Source organism: Patiria miniata, unplaced genomic scaffold (assembly GCF_015706575.1).
Source record: "Patiria miniata isolate m_02_andy unplaced genomic scaffold, ASM1570657v1 HiC_scaffold_22, whole genome shotgun sequence".
NCBI classification, from domain to species: Eukaryota; Metazoa; Echinodermata; class Asteroidea; order Valvatida; family Asterinidae; genus Patiria; species Patiria miniata.
In genome coordinates, this window is record NW_024037061.1 from 5,079,619 (window position 1) to 5,099,491 (window position 19,873).

At 39.5% G+C, this 19,873-nt stretch overlaps 1 protein-coding gene across 1 annotated transcript; it reads left to right on the forward strand.

The window, feature by feature from the left end:
• The first annotated feature begins 795 nt into the window (after positions 1-795).
• LOC119730654 lies at positions 796-17,372 on the forward strand. The gene is made up of 20 exons (XM_038203643.1): positions 796-868; positions 2,252-2,311; positions 2,633-2,701; positions 3,114-3,185; positions 5,000-5,071; positions 6,058-6,129; positions 6,365-6,433; positions 7,110-7,181; positions 7,807-7,896; positions 8,581-8,652; positions 8,844-8,915; positions 9,341-9,412; positions 9,984-10,127; positions 11,094-11,162; positions 12,006-12,080; positions 12,570-12,641; positions 13,252-13,308; positions 13,497-13,681; positions 14,117-15,925; positions 16,135-17,372. The coding sequence occupies exons 2-20, from the start codon at positions 2,304-2,306 to the stop codon at positions 16,371-16,373; spliced, it is 3,390 nt and encodes a 1,129-aa protein (XP_038059571.1). The 5' UTR covers positions 796-868; positions 2,252-2,303; the 3' UTR covers positions 16,374-17,372.
• The last annotated feature ends 2,501 nt before the right edge of the window (positions 17,373-19,873 follow it).

Below are 19,873 nucleotides of genomic sequence, written 5' to 3' on the forward strand. Positions count from 1 at the left end.
GATAGTTGGATTTAACTCCATTCAATGTCACATACTGCTTGTAGTTGTAGTATGAATGACTGCAACAGGTCATAAACATAGGGTTTAAAACTGGCCAAGCACTTATTCACTCCCATTCATAAATACCTTTTTGGAAAAAAAACAAACACACACAACCTTTCTGTCCAAAAGTCAAAACAAGTCAAAAATTATAAATTTCAAACGATTTTGTTCAACAATTTTACCTCATGTTTTTCGAAACACCCCTCTAGATATAACATGGATTTTCCCTGTCGCAAAAAGCTGTAAACCACTCCTTCAATGGAGATTGGCGCGCGCATCGCGCGTACGTACTGCGCATTGTGGCGCAGAATGCAGCTGCTGTGTCAGTTTAGTATGAACTTAGGACTATGAAATACTGAGTCACTGGTAGTATTACGCATGCCTACATGAATATTGAGACTTCAACCAATACAACGGTAAAAAGGCACCTGATTTCACAGGAGTCCAAATTTCATGTGACACTGGGAAAGTGATTCAGACCAGCCAGCCGGTCTTTATCATCTGTTTACGACCAGTCACGTGACGGGCTCTTCACCAATAGGAAAGGGTAAACTGTCTTAGGTACTTAAAAATTATTGATACAATCGTGCGTAGGACAAATTATTAATTCAGATACGCCTGCACCATTTCTCTTGTATTTCCCTGGAACTTGACTCATCATCAATACTGGGCTTTAAACGTAAAATATAAAAGCTACAATCTACGATAATATAGGCCTATAGTTAAGCCCTGTATGCACAATACTCAATTTCAGAAACCTCGCAGGGAATGTCTTGCAGAGGATACCTAAGAATGGCTTATTGGACCTCCCTTACCTTATTTTGCTGTAAGTATATTAATTTTGCAAAAATTGCATAATTTATTCGAGTACAGACATGCCATATTGTGTAATCAAGCAACGCCCTCTTGTGCAAATATTATTATCTAGTAAAGAAATGTCTTAGTAGAAACAGGATATCTACAAAAACTCGTATTTCGTATTGATTGTGCCTTGTTCTCAGCTGAGGCCGAAAAACAATAGTTCTGCTTCCGATTACATGCCTTTCAAAAATAGGGTCGGTCGGTCGGAAAACATTTGTTTTTTGCCAATTTTTGTTATGCAGATTGAATGTGGTATTCAATTATATGCGAAGTTTTAGCCTGAATTATTTCCATTGCACTACGAAAGCTATACACAAAATGGCAACAAAATGTGAATACAACCAACCTTAATTATTGCCAATATAGTTACGTTCGATAATTCTGAAAAAAAAAAAAAATATTGAAAATTCAGGTCGTTCGCATCATATGCACAACGCTAGTCAAGACGGGAAGCTGGCCAAAACTCCAAAGTGTGTGATGCACTGTGCATGTGTGGCCCGCGGCCAACGCACCTCGTTCAATTAAGGTCGAAAATTTGGAACACGGCAAATACATACACAAACAACCTAGATCAATTCTGTGAATTAACTTGCAAAAATGTTCTTTCTCCTTCGGTGTTTTCTTGGCATTTTTACAATGTCGGATCCGACCAGTTGACAGTGCACGTGCCTGCAATGCAGAGCCATGCTAGCGCTATCGATCGCATAGCCGTGCACAGACTAGTTACCGCATTTTCACCATGTCTTCTAAATTGGCGCGGCGGGAACTAGTAGTCGCCGCATTGAGCTGGGTTTACGTTATGCATTTGATTATACTATTGTCAACGTGACATCGAATTGCAAAGTAGTTACATCGCAAAGCGAATTTGTAAAAATAACGGAGGTTTCTTTTGAAAAAATAGCGAATATAAGTAAGAAAACAAATAAATATTAGCATTTTTTGGACGCAAAAGGGTTGTTGAGAGGTATTTTGTGAAGACAGAAAAGACAACATTTTTTTTTATTTATTCAATCATTTTTTTTCTTCTTTGAATTGGTGATAAAATGTTTAGGGTCGCAGCCTAAAAAAAAAGGTCGGTTGGGTAACCGGAAGCAGAACTATTTTTTTTTGGCCTTAGTATAAGAGCCAAATTCTTGTCTGGCAACCAATAATTCGAACCTTGTAAAGAAATGATTTAATAACCGAACGTCGATGGATTTGTTTTTGTTCAATATCTCATTCAAAAGTGATACATTAGAACTGTTGTATTGCCAGGAAAAGGCAATGAACAAATCTCGCGATTGTTCGAGGCAAAACTCTTAAATCACCGTTTCTTAAAACCTGTATCTACTGTTTTTTTCTAATGCAGCAATTTGACCAGCAACAACATTGACAAGCCTTTCGAAATTCCTGAGTCTTTAATGACTTTGTAAGTAAATGTACTATATAACATTAAATATTAAACTGCCTCTGGGTAAAATCTTTGTAAATCACTGACACTTTTAAGCATTGACAGAAGATTCTACATATTGCCATCGGCGTCGCATTCTTCAGATCTGGCAGGGATCATTGTGGACAAGTTCATGCAAGACTTTCATGCAATACTTCTTGCAACACGACCACACCTTATTGGGCACTCGCACTCATTCCTATCAAAACACCTATAATTTGTTAGGGTAAACCTTTTCAAGTTAATGTGCTTTTCTGAAATGACAATAGCAATGGGAATTCTTTCATCGTTGGCTTGTAGATACGCTAGTGGAAATCGACTGCAAGACATCGACTTGGTCATGAAAAACGGAGTCAAGCTGCTAGCAGCGTGAGTCAATAATAATTGCTATTTTTCAATGATTGTTATATTCAAATAACTGAAATTGACTCATGTTGTACTCTATTTTGATTAAGTAGCAATTTCCCTACGCTCCGACTTTTAAAATATCTGAATTCCTTAAGAGAATCAGTTTGCCAAATGATTAGGTAAAGCACACGCGTTGATCTTAGGATTAAATCACTGTAACTGTAATATTTGACTGCCACAAATTAATGCCATACATTTCAGAAACTATAGACTGAAAGTGTATGGTTTTATGATGTTGTAAAATGTGCAAATGCTGATGCACGATGTGTTGTTTTATAACAACATGGTGCTGCCGCAGGGGAATTTGTCATTGCTAAACCGCCTTGACGATTTACGCAAAGAATTAATTTAGATTTCCAATTTTCTGTTCTAGGGATTTCGAAGACAACAGAATAAGAGCGATCGGTAAAAACACCTTTGCAAGATGTACCAAGTTGATGCATTTGTAAGTCCGAACAATTGTTATTTTAGGCGATAATGAAAATGCCACTTTGTGAAATTTTAAGTCTTATACCAAACTCGTCCCTGGACTTATTTTACTTTAAAACCTCGTTTCCAATAGTAACCCATGGGTGGAAAACTTGCGTCCGGTATCCCGATTCGATACCGCATGGAAAATCGTCTTCTTTGTGTTTTGACTTAAGTGTATTAACGTTCAGTGTGAATTACAACGTCCACTCCTAACAAAATAAATCCTCCCTGTCTAGTTTGCTTATTAGGCCAAATAAAACAAATCTCCGGTTTCTGGTTTTGAGCTTGCCCCAAAAGTTGTGCGGCGACGATTTTTTTCTTTTTTTCTTTTCTTTTTTTCCCTTCAAATGTCGGCCGGTACCAGACTACATTTAGTGCAAAATATATGGGAGTCCAGAGGGGATGGAGGTGGTGGTGGTGGGGGGGGGGGGGGTTAAGGGATTTCCCCCCCCCAAAAAAAAAAAAAAAAAATATGTTAGTAATAATATTTTGTAAAGACTACCTGCCCTTCTCCATTGATATGACCCCTATTTCCCCCAGCGCTTACCCCCAATATTTGTGCCCTTCTTTTGAGTGCCCTTCTTTTTGTCAACAAATGCCTTTGTTGTGAACAAGCGCCCTTTTGCGCACGTATTGCCGTGAAAAAAAAAACCGCCATATATTGTCCGTCAGTGTGCAAACTCGTCGGTTTTGAACAGCACCCCCATTATTAGATGGGTACCCCCCCCCCCCCCCCTCCCCCCCCCCCCCCCCTAAAAATGACCTTGCTTCGCCCCTGCACTAGAAAGCTTCTGCTTGATGTTTCTACCAAAGACCTACGTAACAGTTACAAAGAAGTGAAACTTCGGTTTTATCTCTGGCTTGACTTCGGGTCTGGAATACGTTTTACGCCGACAACGTCCATACCAAATCCAGCATAAGAAACTGTTTATGATTTGGGCCAAGGAATATATCTACACATATTTTGGAAAGCAAAATATAAATTTAGCCGCAGTTTCATCAGAGACTCGAGTCAAGTGAGTTACCCGTTGGGCCAGGACTCAAGTTGGGTCGAGTAAAAAACAAACAAAAAATGGGTTCACCGTTGCTAAAGGGGCGAGACAGCAGTTAGTGGGAGCGCACAGTTGACATCGGGGGGACCCCGGTTTGTCTTATACTAGTTTGTTTCAGCACCGACAAAGTTCCAATTCACAAACTTAATGATTATTACTAAGCACAAAACTTTTGAGTGTAAAATTGCATTGAAACCTTTGAAAATGCAGAAACATGAATGTTGAATATTTAGTTCATGAATATGAAAATGATTTTACACAAATTTGACATTATTTAATCAAACGACATACGATTCATTCCCAACTGAAAGTTACGTTCCCGTGCTTTTCGATTAAATATCATATTTTTCTATTAATACATTTTGAGCTGTATGTTTATATTAACACCAAAACCACTATTGTTTATTATCCTTTTGGAACCCTCTGGACGCAAAACAGATCCGCTTTGCTAGCAAACTGGCTCCCGGTCTTTATCTTTATTCTAATTGTTGGCCGGTAACCAGCCTACCGCGCCACAACGGAATTACTGACTGGCAGCCAATAATGTCAACATGCAAACAAATAATTCAATATCTAAACATGGGCCGATTAGTTTCGGTCGATGTCTCATTAAAAAGTGAATAACATTATGGCCAGAAAAAAAAAAATCAATTTACAAAAGGAATCTATTTTCGAGACGGAAGTCGAAAACAAGCTAGGGGAACGCATCCTCATGACAAAAAAACCTTTTTTACAGGTATTTAAACTCGAATGATTTGACTAGTATAGGAGCGGACGCATTCAAGAGTTGCACCAACCTTCAACATTTGTGAGTATAAAACGAATATGTTTTTTTTTTTCAAAAACAAATATCGCAAAACAAACTAGAGAAAACCTTTAAGCGAAGTTTTTTTATCGTGGGAGAACCTGTTGACATCATGGATATTTCATCCTTTGACCTCATTTTGGAACTGTATGACGTGCTTGGCTAATTCGTAGTTGGTTTGACTTTAAAGGCCAACCTTCAAACAATTACACAAAAAACGAACATTCAGAAGAGAAAAAAAATGACAGTTGAGGCCAAGTAAAAATGAAAAACATGTTTAGCGTCCTGCTTTTTGAAAAAAAAGGAAGGAGGAGGCCCCTTTGTTTTTTCTTTCAAAATGGCCGCCCGACCGGGCTTTTTTTTCAAGATCGCCGACAGCTTCTTCTTGTTTAAATGGCCACCACTTTGACTCAAGTATGACATACCAGCTTTATATGGGCTAGATGCAACAGGAACAGACAAAGACGCGCAAATGATGTCACTGTTTAAAATTTATCAGTTTTCGTGTTTAAAAAAAAATGAGGCGGCCTCGAAAAAGGAAGTGGGCGGGGACGCTAAACATGTTTTTTTTTGTTTTGGCCGTAACGAATTAGTCTTAAATCCAATGATATGAACAGAGAACTATTATTACAAGGGCAATATGAATCTCTCATAATCGATGTAGGTGGAGGTTTTTGAATACTGCAAAAGATCCTGTCCAGGGGTTGGTTTAAATGACAGCTTAAGGCGATGTAAATAGGCCGTGGGTGTGTGGGCGATTGAGGGCGTCTTCCTATACAACCCTCGATCACGCGCTCAAATCCATGGCGTATTGCACAATGACTGGGTCCAAAGCAAAGATAGAGTTGAGGAACGTGAATTGGACCAGAATATCTTTACGTTGAATTAATGAATGAATGCATAATGATATGAAAGTGAAACATCTGCAATTTGAAGATAGGCTGTGAAACAGAGCTATATTGTTCACTGGAATGTTTTGGTTCAATCAGATCCCTGGAGAGAAACAAGATATCAACCATATCAGCCAAGGAATTGACTGGCCCGAAGTTCATCGAGACCTTGTAAGTTTTTTTGTTGTTTTGTTTCGTTCTGTAACTGTCACTGTGTTCAAGCAACGAGTACATGTAATACAAAAGAAACAAGTTATGATATTGCAGGCATGGATTCTAACGAGTATTTGGGTTGGCTACGTCAGCATCAGGTTTGTATTTTGCTATAATTTGCCGTTTCACATGACGTTACATGCCCTACATTAAAATTCGAGTTCCTGTTTCTTTTCTTTCCTTGTTTTCGTAGGAAAATTTCAGGAAATCATTTGAAGGAACTCGGCCCGGATACTTTTGAAGGACTACAGATACAAGAATTGTAAGAAACACTGAACGCACGGTGGACTACGGGCTCAGTGCGCGGAATAGCGTTGCTTATCTAGTGTGTGGTATGCTCGCAAATGCATGCGGCAAGTGGCATATAATTTATGTGCCATTTGACTTTTCCGCTCCGTTCACAAGTACCTCCTCACTGCCAAAAAAAGTACAGTTGGGGGTGACCGACCGACGCCATCTTGCCTGACTGCAATTTTGCCGCGACGCGGGGCCGTACGTACCACTGTGTGTCCTAGTACAAATCCCTGGTGTACGTGCGTCACACACAAGGAACGATGCGCGTCAACCAGCTAAATGTCCCGCCCATGGAACGTCGTTGCTAGGTAAAAGGGCGCCCTCTTAGTTGGCGCACGGAGCCCATAGGTTCCAAAACACGCGCACCGCATAATTATGCCGAACAGATGTGACCTGCACGTGATATACGTGAGCGTTGCGCCACCCGATTTTATTAGCCAAAATATATTTAGCCAAAATTGCACAAAGGATGTATTTTTTAAGTCTTTGATAGCTTTTGTTGGTAATTTTGTATTTTCTACAATCCAATGATATGGTTTGAAACATTGAGAACTACATCTATTCTTTATTTTAACGACAATAACCTTACATTTTTGCCAACCCGTGTACAAAGTTACGTATTATTCACGCGTTTGGCATTACAGATGGATACGAAGCAACGATTTGCAACTGTTAAGGGCACACACCTTTGGTATTGTCCCCAAGCTCAGCTGGATGTGAGTATGCATGTTAGTCTGAATAATTACTCTAAGAAGAAAAGTCTCTGAAGAACGATGGTCATTATGGTCGTTCCCTGCCGAACATTACAAACGCAAAAAAAATGCTAAAATGTTCGCTCTATAATATAATTTTTAGAATTAACTGAAAACAATCGAAAAAAATTATGAGTAAATATTGAAGGTATAAAAGGTTATTGTTTGAATCGGATAGCACAGATAACCCTGACAATTGGCTTATATGCACACATTTTGCCTTTAAAGTTGGTATACGTGTTTTGGGGTGTGACACGTCGAAAATAGAGTATTATTATGAATAACATTAAACATCACACATAACAAGCATACGTACATGTACGTATACGTCTGAGCTGTGTACAGACTAACTGTGCATGATGTGCATGTACACACGTGCATGTACATGGACATTATTAAAACTAGACCTGGAAAACTACGGGTTTTACCAACCTCTGAGATGAAAAGACGCAAAAGTAGCAGATATTCTGATGGAACGTAGGATCTATGCGGCTGCACGTAGGTCTACAATGACCGCAGAGCAGTGTCTCAGAACGGCCGCGAAAATAGTATTGCTCAAAATGTGTCCTCAATTGTCATTGTTTTGCAGAACGCTAGAGGTCAATAGAATTCCCGAGATTCCAACTAGTTTGTTTGTGGATCCTTCGAACAAACAGCATAGGAAAGAAATCCAAACATTGTGAGTATTACTATCAAAATATCATGACCTACAAGTTGGGTCATCCCAATTTAAAATATCCTATGCTGCCTGATGTCTGTCGGTCTGTCTGTCTGTCTGTCTGATGTCTGTCTGTCTGTCTGTCTGTCTGTCTGTCTGTGTGTCACGATTGTTGTAAAAGGCAAGCACATAATGAAATGGTTAACGGAGAGGCTTGGTTATTGTATGAAAGTCATTATTCTGGTATACATTTTGTGCCCCGATTTCACTGTCCTCTAAAAAAAATTATGAATTTGTTTCGTTTGGCTTTTATGGCACATTTATTTCTTTCAGACTTTGCATAGTTAAATAATACAGCAACTCTCTAAAACTTTATTTGAGACTTTAAGTAGTTAAATATTACAACATTGTCTCTTTGAAAACACTCCAAAATGTATATGCATTTCCAAACCTGTCTGTATAATAAACCCCTTCTCAAAAAAATACGAGGGCGCACTGACCAGCTAGCGGGATGTCGCGAGAACGCTAGTTGTGAAAAACAACCTTAATTTTAGGGAAGTTTTTGGTGGCTTTTTCTATAGGTCTTTGAGCCAGAGTATCACAACATTTGAAAAGACGGTTTTAAGTTATAACTTCCAATTCACTTATCCGATAACAATTTAATTGTTTAAATAATGTGCTTGTTTTGTCTCACATGCTCTTCAGTTCTTTTGCTGGTAACGCAGTAAGCCGAGTTGCCATTGGAGCTTTTAATGGTGTTAAGAAGTTCAACAAGTTGTGAGTAAACTTTATCATAAACATATTACATACAACATAAAACAATTTTTTTTTTCCAAGTTTACGAAGGCAGTGTTATAACATTAGGCATTTGGATTCAATGGTTTCAATATTAGACAACTACAGAGATGCACTGTTAGTAGCTTCAATATTGAAACTCCTCATTTCACATCTCTGTCAAACTGTATTAGGGAAATGCACAGCAATCACCTAATGACTCTACCAGAGGGTTTGTTTGAACCGACAACTGAAATCATGGAGTTGTAAGTGCAGTACACTTCTTCTTATTCATGTTTGCATATCGCCGTTTCCGTGCAACAAGGTCGTATCTCGCTTGAAACAACCCGGATGTACACGCAAAGTCAAATGGACGTCGCGATACGCGAGTTACGACCTCGTTGCACTGACGCGACGATATGTCGTAATGACGCTAAGTATATTAAAGAAAGAAAACAAACTGTCATCGATCATTCATTTAAAAAAAGGAGGCAACATTTTGTTTTATTCATAAAGGACCTTGTGGTCTTCGTTCACTGGAGGACCTGGGCATATTAAACAATCAATCCAACGAGATTCGTTATCATAACAGATCAGACATGAAGACATTATTTAATAACGCTTCTTTTAAAAAGACTATCACCAACATGTAATAAATAGAGGGTCATCCATTTCCATATATACCCTGCAGGTTTTTAGCGGATAACGACCTAGTTTTTCTACCAGAGAATCTGCTAGTCAACGCAACATTAACCGACATGCTGTAAGAGTTTTGACAGACTATGTTTTATTGTCTCAATCACCACACTTAAACACAAGTCAATCTTTTAGCAACACAGATGAGTGTTTTTCTTTTTCGGCCACAATTCAAAGAAAAGAATTCCGTCCTTTGAAAAAAGAGGTGAGAGACTGTTTTAGACTCTGTGTTTTTTGTTTGATAGAATAACCAACAACGCCTGAGTGGAGCGGGGTGGGCTCAAAATTCCACTTAAGTAGCTAAACTGTTTCATTTTTGGTGCAGTACATGTAACAGTCCAAATAAATGACCCAATTTGAGATTTGGCACTTGTATGGTATAGTATTTTTTATGCACAGCCAAGATTCAAGTAGTCCTTTCCTAACGCTTAAGGTTTTTTTTTCCATTTGTGATAATAATCGGGTGCATTTATCACAATTCTAAACCCACCCCCTATCCCTCTGAAAAAAAAATCTGAAGAAAACAGTGCATCTTCACTATGTCTGACCTACATTGATGACTCACTTGACCATTTGAAGTTTGGTTTGAATTGTGCAAAGGTTTGACTTTCCCATTTTTCAATTTTCACATTTTGAAGTGACATTAGCTCCAATCGTCTCCCATCCATCCCTGATGGCTTATTTCGCAATCAGACCAAGCTAAGGAGACTCTTTATCCAACGCAATCAAATCAGGGTCTTCAACAGAGAGATGTTCAAGGATCTTCACTCTCTGGAATTTCTGTGAGTTCTTGTCCTTTTTATTTGTTATCAGTTTTAAATTCAAAGTTTAAATCATTGTTGAGATATTGGCTGCTCACAAGTCACAAGACCGGCTGCGAGAATTATATGCATGAGGAGAGGGCGCCCTCTGTTGATCCTGCCAGAGGGAACAAATCGCTTGGGCCTCATATTTTTTTTCCATGGGTGGGTGAAGCCATTCATGAATAATTCAGTAGTTTCGACAGAATCACTGCAAGAAACATGGTTCTTGGACCTTTTTACGATTAAAATAAAATTATAATTATCCCAACCATAAATTGGAAAAGAAACACAGCAGAGATAAATGGACATCGGTGGATTTGACGTGTTTATAAGATAACGATGACGTGTCATTGTTTTCTTATAAATTAACATAATTTTCCCATCGAAAAACTACTGAACTATTCATGTTATTGCCTCTCAAGCCTACGAAAACAAAATCGAGTCCTGGTGGCCCTTGCAAAGTTTCCTTTGCGAAAATCAAGTTGGGTTTCTCATAACAATGGTTCATTATGCCCTCGTGTAGAGACAAAGGGTTTAATTGCCCGCCAGTGTCCCATCCAGTGACGTATCCAGAGGGGAGGGGGCACTTTAATTTTTGTGAAAGATATTTTAGATTATATATATTTTTTTGACATGAAAAACCAGAAAGAAAACCAAGCTCCAAAACCATTACAATGCGCCGTGAAAAGCGGCATAATTATGTTTGCAGTATGCATAAAATGGTCAGTTTTGAAGAGCGCCCCCATGTGGAAGAAGGGAAACAGCCCCCCCCCCCCCCCATTTTTATTTTTGGAGGGCAAGTGTCTGGGAAAAAAAGAGAGGAAAAAAGGCAAAATTTCACACACATCAATGGATACGCCACTGGTCCCATCATTAGGGGCCTAACATTTACAAAATACACTGTTTACAAGCAACTAAACTGCAATTCTTGTTATATTTCTATAGATTCGCATTTGACAATCCTGTCACTGAGATACAAGACTGGCTTTTTTACAACACGCAGCTTACGAATTTGTAAGTACATGTACATGCATCAACAATCACTCGTTTAGTGATCCTATACGCCGTACAAGTGTGACATCAAGCGGGGTCATCTTCCATAGTGTTCGGTATCAGCAATGTGTGTTTAGACCACAGACATATACACGCATAGACCGCCAGGTCCCATTCGAAACTACACGCGCATTCCGTGATGTCGCAGCGCCCGACTAAAATACCAAACTATGAGCAAATTCACCCCTCGGTATAGGGATTTTACACACACCCAAACTATTCCATTACAAAAATTCTATGAACTTATTTTTCGATTGTAAAAAAACAACACTTTTTTAGCTAAAAAAAACATGCTTTGTATGTAAATGTATGTAGTGTCCTAAGCGCGTATCTGCATTGAACGCGCGTTGAGCGGATATGCGTCATGTCAACAAGCGTTTTGCCCATACTTTTTCGAATCACGGTTTTACGCGCACGACTGGCGGTCTATGCGTTTATATGTCTGTGGTTTAGACCCATTACCCAGGCAACGCGCGACCTCGGCGGCGCATGACGTAACCACTTCGATCCATGGCGTTTAGCACCGTAATGAAACGTTGACCAATCACGCCTACGATATACGACATTGCGTGCACTTAAATTACATAACGCGAGCGTCCGAAACATGCAGTTTGGCATGGACATTGCAAACAGGCACTGGAGACGCAAGCGACGTTGCCCACGTGCAAAGTGGGCGGGGCCTACTGGATCTGCAAATCCATTCATGTCCACAACATTCTTAATGCTCGATCGAGATACGGTAACAACTTGGGCTACTGCTTGCAAACTTAGAACAATATTCTTTATTTTCAATTTGTATGTTAGATACATGTTCCAAAACAATCTTTCATCGATTGGAGAGAGGCCATTTGCCACCGTCAATAACACAATCAAACAGGTGTAAGTACATTCATCATCACATTTTTTCTAATTTGTTTGCTTCCTTGAAAAGAGCCAAGTATATGCGTACCATCTTAGGAATACATGTGCACCACCATTTATGAATACATGTACACCACCATCATACATACATGTATTCCACCAGTTGTTTTTCCATAGCATGCACTTTTGGTTTCTGCGTAGATACGGGCCCCTCAAAATAATACCATGAAAAAATAGTGCAGGAACAAACTTTAATTTATACGGCAGAAGATTGCGATATCATTGTGAAGTCCTGGTTTGTAGATTAGCATTTTATTCGCTGGTCCCAATCACTTACTATTCGATTAATTATTTCATTTTTAACTTTAAGGCAGGAATGTACATTTCGCTAATTTTCCAGGTGTGATAACACACTCTTGGTCAAGTATGGATTGATTCGTGAAGTTCCCTCACTTGTGTCATATCGTAGGAAGCTAGATGCTTTAATGCTATTCCGATTTTTCCCAGATCGTTGTATAACAGTCATTTGACAACTATTTCCGATGTCGTTTGGCAAGATTTGGGTTCCAACGCCTATGTGTAAGTTACAGTTTACTTTTTATATATCTCTTTTTGAATTACCGCGCCGCCAAAATCGAAATTATTAGTAATTGCTCTTTATGCTTTACCCTTTTACGTATTTGTTTGGATTTTGTTTGGTTTTTTTGTTTTGATTTTTTTTTGTTTTTTTGTCTTGAAGTCTTTGTTTTTTAATTGGTAGATTTTTTCTGCAAGCTTTTACTTTTTTTTTAATTCTTAATTTCGTAATATTAATTTAAAATATGCTTTGTTTTCATTTTGTTAAATTAAATAAATTTCCGTGCTGTATTTTGTTCGTGTTTATAAGTGTATCGTAATATATGTTCTTGTTTTTGTATTCACACCCCTGTATTTTACATATTTGCATTTTTGTTTCCTCATTCTAGTTTTTACTTAATGTTCTAAGTGATTTTACATCATGTTTATTATTTTTATTTCATTTTATTCTTATCATTTTTTTACAGGGCCCTCAGTAACAGCAGTTTTTAACTAAATAAAACTATAAATAAATAAATGAATAAAGTTTATACATGTACAGACTTTGCCCAACAACTGTTACTTAGAGTTGTTTAGAACATAGTACCATTTCATTCTGTTCTTTTATTCCCAGGGCTGTTGATAATACCATTCAGTTTGCGCCTGCCACAAACCGGACTGACCTGAAAATGTAAGGATCTTTCACGATTCTCATGGTGTAACTGTGACTTGTTGATTTTTGATTAAGTAGCCGCAATGACAGAATAAAGAACTTGTTTTAAACGCACCTCTCATTTTGCATTGGCACATAGTACCGTTAACAGATAACGTACATGCCTACCGTTGAATTTGTTTTACTTTTGTACCTTCGAATTCCAGTGAGTTGGTTGGTGATGGGTTCGCCCTACCGATACTTGTATCGAAGAAAATGGCAGGACTCTTTAATGAATCTGGATTCACCTGCTCAAAAACTGGCTTCAAAGTTCTTCCGTGGCGATGTGTGCCCTGTGCACAGGGGTATTATGGAGATCCGCAGAATAGTGTGTGTAAAGCATGCCCACCAGGTACTATCAATGTAGGTTTCATTCGCTAAGAGCATATTGTATCTGTGAACTCCTCTTTAAAAGTTCGTGTCATCTAATATCAGCTTAAATAAAGGTATACGAGGTGGCACCATAGAGCTATATTAAATGTAATATAGCTCTATGGTCGCACCATGCTCGAGCGCAGGCAATCCGCGCGCATGATGTCCATGCGCACCATGTGCGCACTCGCTGTTTCTTTTTCTTCCACCAATGGGGTTGTCAAAATACACGTCGGCCTCAAATTAACGCGCAGTCTCGACTTAATGGGCTGCACTGGAAACCAACATATGGCGCGGCAAGATCGTTCCCATGGTTGATTGTTACAAACCGTGAAGTCGAAGGCAAGTGTCGAATGACATTGATTTTTTTTCTTCAGTTACCAGCTTTAATGGAAGCATTTTCTTTGAATCGTAGGAGGTTTTTACCAAATCAAGACTGGACAAGTAGCGGACAAATCGCAGCCCATCAACTGTCAAAAGTGCAACAATGGAACCTACGTCACCCCAGCTGCTCACCCTGGTATCAGCCCTGCAGATTGCACGGTGTGTCCTACAGGTACCAATAAAAGTCTCCATGCAGGGTTCCGCGCATGCTCATGTCTTGATAAGTATTACCGTAAAGATCGGTTTGGTGAGTGTTATCGTTGCCCAGACGAAGGTCTTAACTGTTCAGGGGAGTATCAACACCTCTTACCTGGATTCTGGTGGACTTGGAACTGGGGCTCAAACGACAACTACAAAGCATATCGGCGGTTTGTTGTAAACATGAGGAGCAGAAACGATTCTTACAATAGTACCACGCAGCATTTTAGGGGAGTGTTGCCTAAGGTACATCCGTGTCCACGTAAGGAGTCCTGCTTGAATGAAGGTGATGGTATCAATGCCACTTGTGAGGTTGGTTATGAAGGTTGGCTTTGCTCTGAATGCAGTATGGGGTACTACGCGTGGTTTGATAGCTGTAATGTTTGCCCAAAGTGGTGGTGGTTCTTACTTGAAGTCGTTCTGTTGCTGGTCGTGTTGGCCGTGGTAATACTCGTCATCGCTTGGGATGTGCGGAGAAACCAGAGAAAAGGACGGTCAGCCATTGATGTGATCTTTGCTAGGGGGAAAATCTTGCTGGGTTTCTATCAGGTAATGGGCGAGATATTCTCTACCCTTGACGAGATTCCCTGGCCGAATATTCTGACCAAGTTTGGGTCATTTTTGAGACTACTGGAGATGAATATTGTCCAACTGGTTATCAGTCCTCGCTGCTACTTTCCAGACTTCACCTACCGCAATGTGTACATTGAGTATTTGTTTGGGATGAGCTTAATTGCGTTCGTTGTGTTGGCAGCAATATGTTTCTATTGGGTCTCTAAGTGCTACTTGGCGGTCAAGAAATACACTGTTGAAAAGCGTGTCAAGGCTTTGTCAACTACAAGGCAGAAATGTTACCTGTTTGTTGTCATGCTTCTCTTTGTGTCATATCCTGGCTTGTCCGGTGTTATCTTCACCCTCTTGCCTTCTGGCTGCGACCTGTTCTATCTAGATGAGAACGAGACATACAATGCTACGAGACTTCGATCCGATTACTCTATCGACTGTCAAGACGAGCAGCATGTTCATTTCAACCATGCTGCTGAAGTTTCTCTCTGTTATGTTGTTGGCTTTCCGTCCTTGCTGTTTGTACTTCTGTGGAGAAGCAACAGACAAGACAAGATGAAGAATTCGGAGGAGCAGCCTTTGCTTGAATCGGCAGTAGATGATCCGAGTTACTGCAGCATTAATGATCCAACTATGCCACCAAGAAATGAAGATGATTCCTCACTTAATCAATCAGGCATCAACCTCCTAAATCCCATACAGCAAAGTCAGGCGGAGATCAGCTGGAAAAGTTTCCTCAGTGGAAACTACAAAGCAGAGTTCTGGTATTGGGAAATTGTTGAGCTCTCTCGCAAGATAATTCAAACGCTGTTTGTGCTGCTGTACGGCCCAGATGATCACTTCACCATGTTTGCAACCATCGCCATATCTGTTGGGTTCCTGCTCCTACATGCATATGTGAGACCGATGAAAGATGCCACCGATAACCGTCTACAGATGTGTTCCCTTGCAACCATCTTCCTGAATCTCCTGGCAGCTTCCTTGCTCCTGTCTTCTGCTGGAGGTGGCACAGAGAGAACCGAAGTCCTTGCCGCTATCCTAGTTCTGATGAACTTCAGCATCATTGTGTTTGTCATAGGTACGCATTTACTAAATCAATCATCTGGATTGTTGTAGACAGTTCATTTGTGCAATTTGCACGGTGCTTAAGACCAAATTTGACAGAAACTGTGATCACCTGACCAAGATTCATGATGTAATTGGTCAATGAGCACTATTTGATTGACAGTTGGGACGGGGCTATTAGAATCAGTAACAATGTTCCATTTTGGGTTTCCTTGTATACAGTGAGTCTTCTCTGGATTGTGATGAAGTCACTGTGGCGCCGTGGGTGCTGTAGCAGTATGGCAGCATGCATTGCTAAAGCCTGTTGCTGGTGCTATCGACACGAGTCATTGGGCAGGCAAGGCAGCGACATTCATCTCACGATGACCAGCGTGAGTTATCATTCGCTTGATGTTGACGAAGACTATGCAGAAAGGCCTTTTGAAGATATCATATCAGAACATTATCACAAGGTTGAGTAAAAATAATTAAAACTTCAAAATTAAAAGGCCAATCAGATTTGTCAATAATATTGGATTTACTTCTATAGTCAAGCGGGGACATGTAAGAGCTTCAACCTAGTTTGTTGTAGTTTCGCTACAGATCAGCTTGAATATTTGCAATGTGAGTTCACAAAATGTTGAGTTTATTTTTTTTGTGGATTTATAAATTATATAAATTTATAAATTATCAGAGATTTCCTTGAGATAGGTGAAATGTAAATAAATATGCACGGACAGATAATGGTCGAATTTTGATAAATTCAAGATCCTGTAAGTCTGGTTGCCTTCTGTTTGCATCAACCACTTGTAAATATGCATCTATAAATATTTTTAAATGTACACAATTATGGACCAGAGAACAATGTAGGTTTGCTTAATAGCTATTTTATCCCCATTATCTTTTCACAGATATGATGAATTTCGTAACTAAAGCTCTGCTTTGTATGAAAAACTGCTCCGAGGTCATTATTTGGTCAATGGTATCTAGAAGATCGATGATCAGTTAACTCAGATAATGTGAGCAGAGGAGTACCTCAATGTGTTTCTTTGAAGGCAAATCATCATTCTTAAGTTAAAAACCTCTTAAACAAGCTGAATTTTTTTTTTCAAAATCTTCCTTGGTTTTATAAAATGAATTGTAACAATGCTCACATCTCTGAATGGTCTCCAATACCAGCAGTTTTTTCATCTTTCTTGCTTCTTCTGGACGTCCAGTCTTCTTTAGTAATAATATTTAGGTCTACAGGCCATCACTGTAATCTAAGTCACATTATAAACATTTAATTGATGTAAAAATGGCAGACAACTGCACAAGTAAACTTAAATAAGAACATGACAGATATAATAAATAGGTAGGCTCAAATGTATTTAAGGTAGTCAATCCAAGCAATTCATCAGTCAGAAAAGAAAACAAATCCTGCTTTACTTACGGTGTATCATAAAAAAACCTGAAGCAGTTTCCTGTAGGGTATATATTTACCTGGACAATACAAGCATGTAAAGAGCCTCAGAGGTTTTCTTTTGACCATTCAGAATTATTGCTTTATTTGTGTAAGCTTTGGCCTTGACTTCTAGTAAACTGTCTCTGATTGGCTACTGCCGTCTTGTTTTCCCTTCTTGTGTGTCTGTAGGGAAATGGATAAGTTGCTTACTTTCTAAAGTATACACCATCATTTATAGCTTATTATATAACTCACGATTTGTTTTAGTTTCTACATTTAGTTTTCAGTGTCATTGCCCAATAACAGTCACTTCACTCAAAGTATAAACAAAAATGGATCTAAATAAAATAGAAAGAGAGCAGACAAGTAGTGATGTATTTGAGTCTATACAAGTCTGGTCACAAGTTCATGTCAGTTCTTCATCTGAATCAAGCAGCTGGACAAGAGAGTGTGAGCAATGTAAAGTATGAGACGTCCCTTGGCAGTTTTCATACTCGCATGAGGTTGCCTAAAAGGAATCTCTGCAGCAAGGTTAGGAACAGAAGCCATTTGACTATTTTTATATTGCTTGGCTCGTGTCTGCTGTGCAAAGCAAATGCCACTGGTATGTCTAACTCCCCGCCTCCAGGACATTTACCATGGAAACTGTGCCCTGGTAATGCATAGTTGTCTGTTTGGTGATGTTCAGTTTGTCTTATAGTGTCTGCGTCGGCGTTCAAACTATGTGACGCTAAATTATGTTCTGGCTATGCTTCTAATTGTTGGTAGTTATTCCATCAGTGATGGTAAGTAACTGTTCAATGTCGCTGGTTTTGTAGAATGACAGCGCAGCCCTCAGAAAGATTGTGCGTAAGGCCCAAAAAAAAAAAAAAAAAAAAGGTCTCCGCGCGTCGCCATAGCCATGCGCGTCGGCAAAATTAAACAGTTTTTTTTTTCAATGTAAGATGATGTCTCAAAACCGCCAAATTCACTGGTTCGACTGGAATCCTGCTGATACACAATTTTAACGTGCTTTAGATGGGGTTACGAACGAGTATAGGCTTTATGTGGCCTTTCTGGGCTCACATATATTTTGCACAGAATAGTCGGGCACCATTTGCAGACGGTGTTGTATTTTTGTGTTGTGTGTGTTGAAGCCAGAGGTGTGTGTGTAGAAGCGATGGTCGTGAATCAGCACAGGCACGATAACGATGTCGCTGTATGGTCTGACGTTGACGTTACCGTTTTCTCTGATTTTTTCTTGACTATCTACATTCTCGGGCACCATTTGCCTTATGGTCTTATTAAGGTCGCCTGAAGGTCAACCCTGAAGGATACTTTGAGAATTTTAAGGGGATCGAAGCGTCATCATCTGCAGCATCAGCCGACATTGAAGAAGAAAAAAGTAGGGAAAAAAATAAAAGCCACGTCGCCGCATCGCTTTGGGGGCAAGCTCAATGCCAGAAACCAAAACCTTTTTTGGCCTAAGGGAGGAAGTCAGGAACACATGATGAATCATCCTGCTGGTACATGGTCCATTGGAAAAAAAAGTGCATGCACATCATGAAACAAATAATTGGTGCAAACGAAATTTGGCATATTTGGAACTTTCTCAACTTTTTTGAAATCATGTCTTACTATTAGGTTCGTTTCACCAAGGGCGGATCCAGGGGGGGGGGCAAAGGGGCCATGCCCCCCCCCCCAAAAAAAAAAAAAAAACGAAACCAATCTTTTTTTTTTTTTTTTAATGTGACATCGCAATAAAGGCAGGCAATGAGTACATCACCATCTTTTCCTAAAAAAAAATTGGTTAAAGTGGTCAGAAATTGCCTCAGATCGCACCACAGAGCATCTAGAATCCAAAACATTTTCGGGGCCCTCGCGGGCCCCGAACCCCACGCCGTATTTTTTTTGACCCACTTTTTTGGGGGACCAAAATTTGTTTTGGCCCCCCAACAAATTGTGTGCTGGATCCGCCCTTGCGTTTCACAAGAATACTTCGGTTTATCAAGTGATAACTATGAGCAGTTCGTATGAAGTCTTTGCGGCATCATTAAATCTTGGGGAAAACTATATGATTACGTTTAATCTGCCATGATTACACCTGCATTCAGTCACGGAAACCTGATAACAACAATCCAAATTCCAAAAAAATCCCCAAATTCTACTGCAGAACTAGTTACAAGGAGTGTACAAGTATTCAAGGGGTCTGTTTTAGTTGCTTACTCCCTCTTTCCATTCAGTTCATAAAGAACAATTTGCAAAAAAAAATCATCTCTTTCTCAGCATTGACACTTATACTTATTATTTGTATGAACTGTTTCCTAAGCGGCCCTCAGATCAACACGGAACAGTCGGCGACTGATTTTTAAGGATAAAGCTACGTCGTCTGAGCAATGCATAGGGAATAGGGAACAATTTCAGTCGTCATTTGTTTTCGACCAGAGTGTGGTGCTACAAAAAGCAACATTCGCAACAGTAGAAACAAATGTGAACTTCTGCGCCACAATGGAACTTGTAATTCCCGACAGTCAGGTATCAAACTCAGTAGACCTGTTT

Coding starts and splice junctions, on each gene's coding strand:
- LOC119730654 (XM_038203643.1), top strand. Junction 6,130..6,364: donor CCGAAGTTCATCGAGACCTT/GTAAGTTTTTTT, acceptor TTGTTTTCGTAG/GAAAATTTCAGGAAATCATT. Junction 12,081..12,569: donor AATAACACAATCAAACAGGT/GTAAGTACATTC, acceptor GATTTTTCCCAG/ATCGTTGTATAACAGTCATT.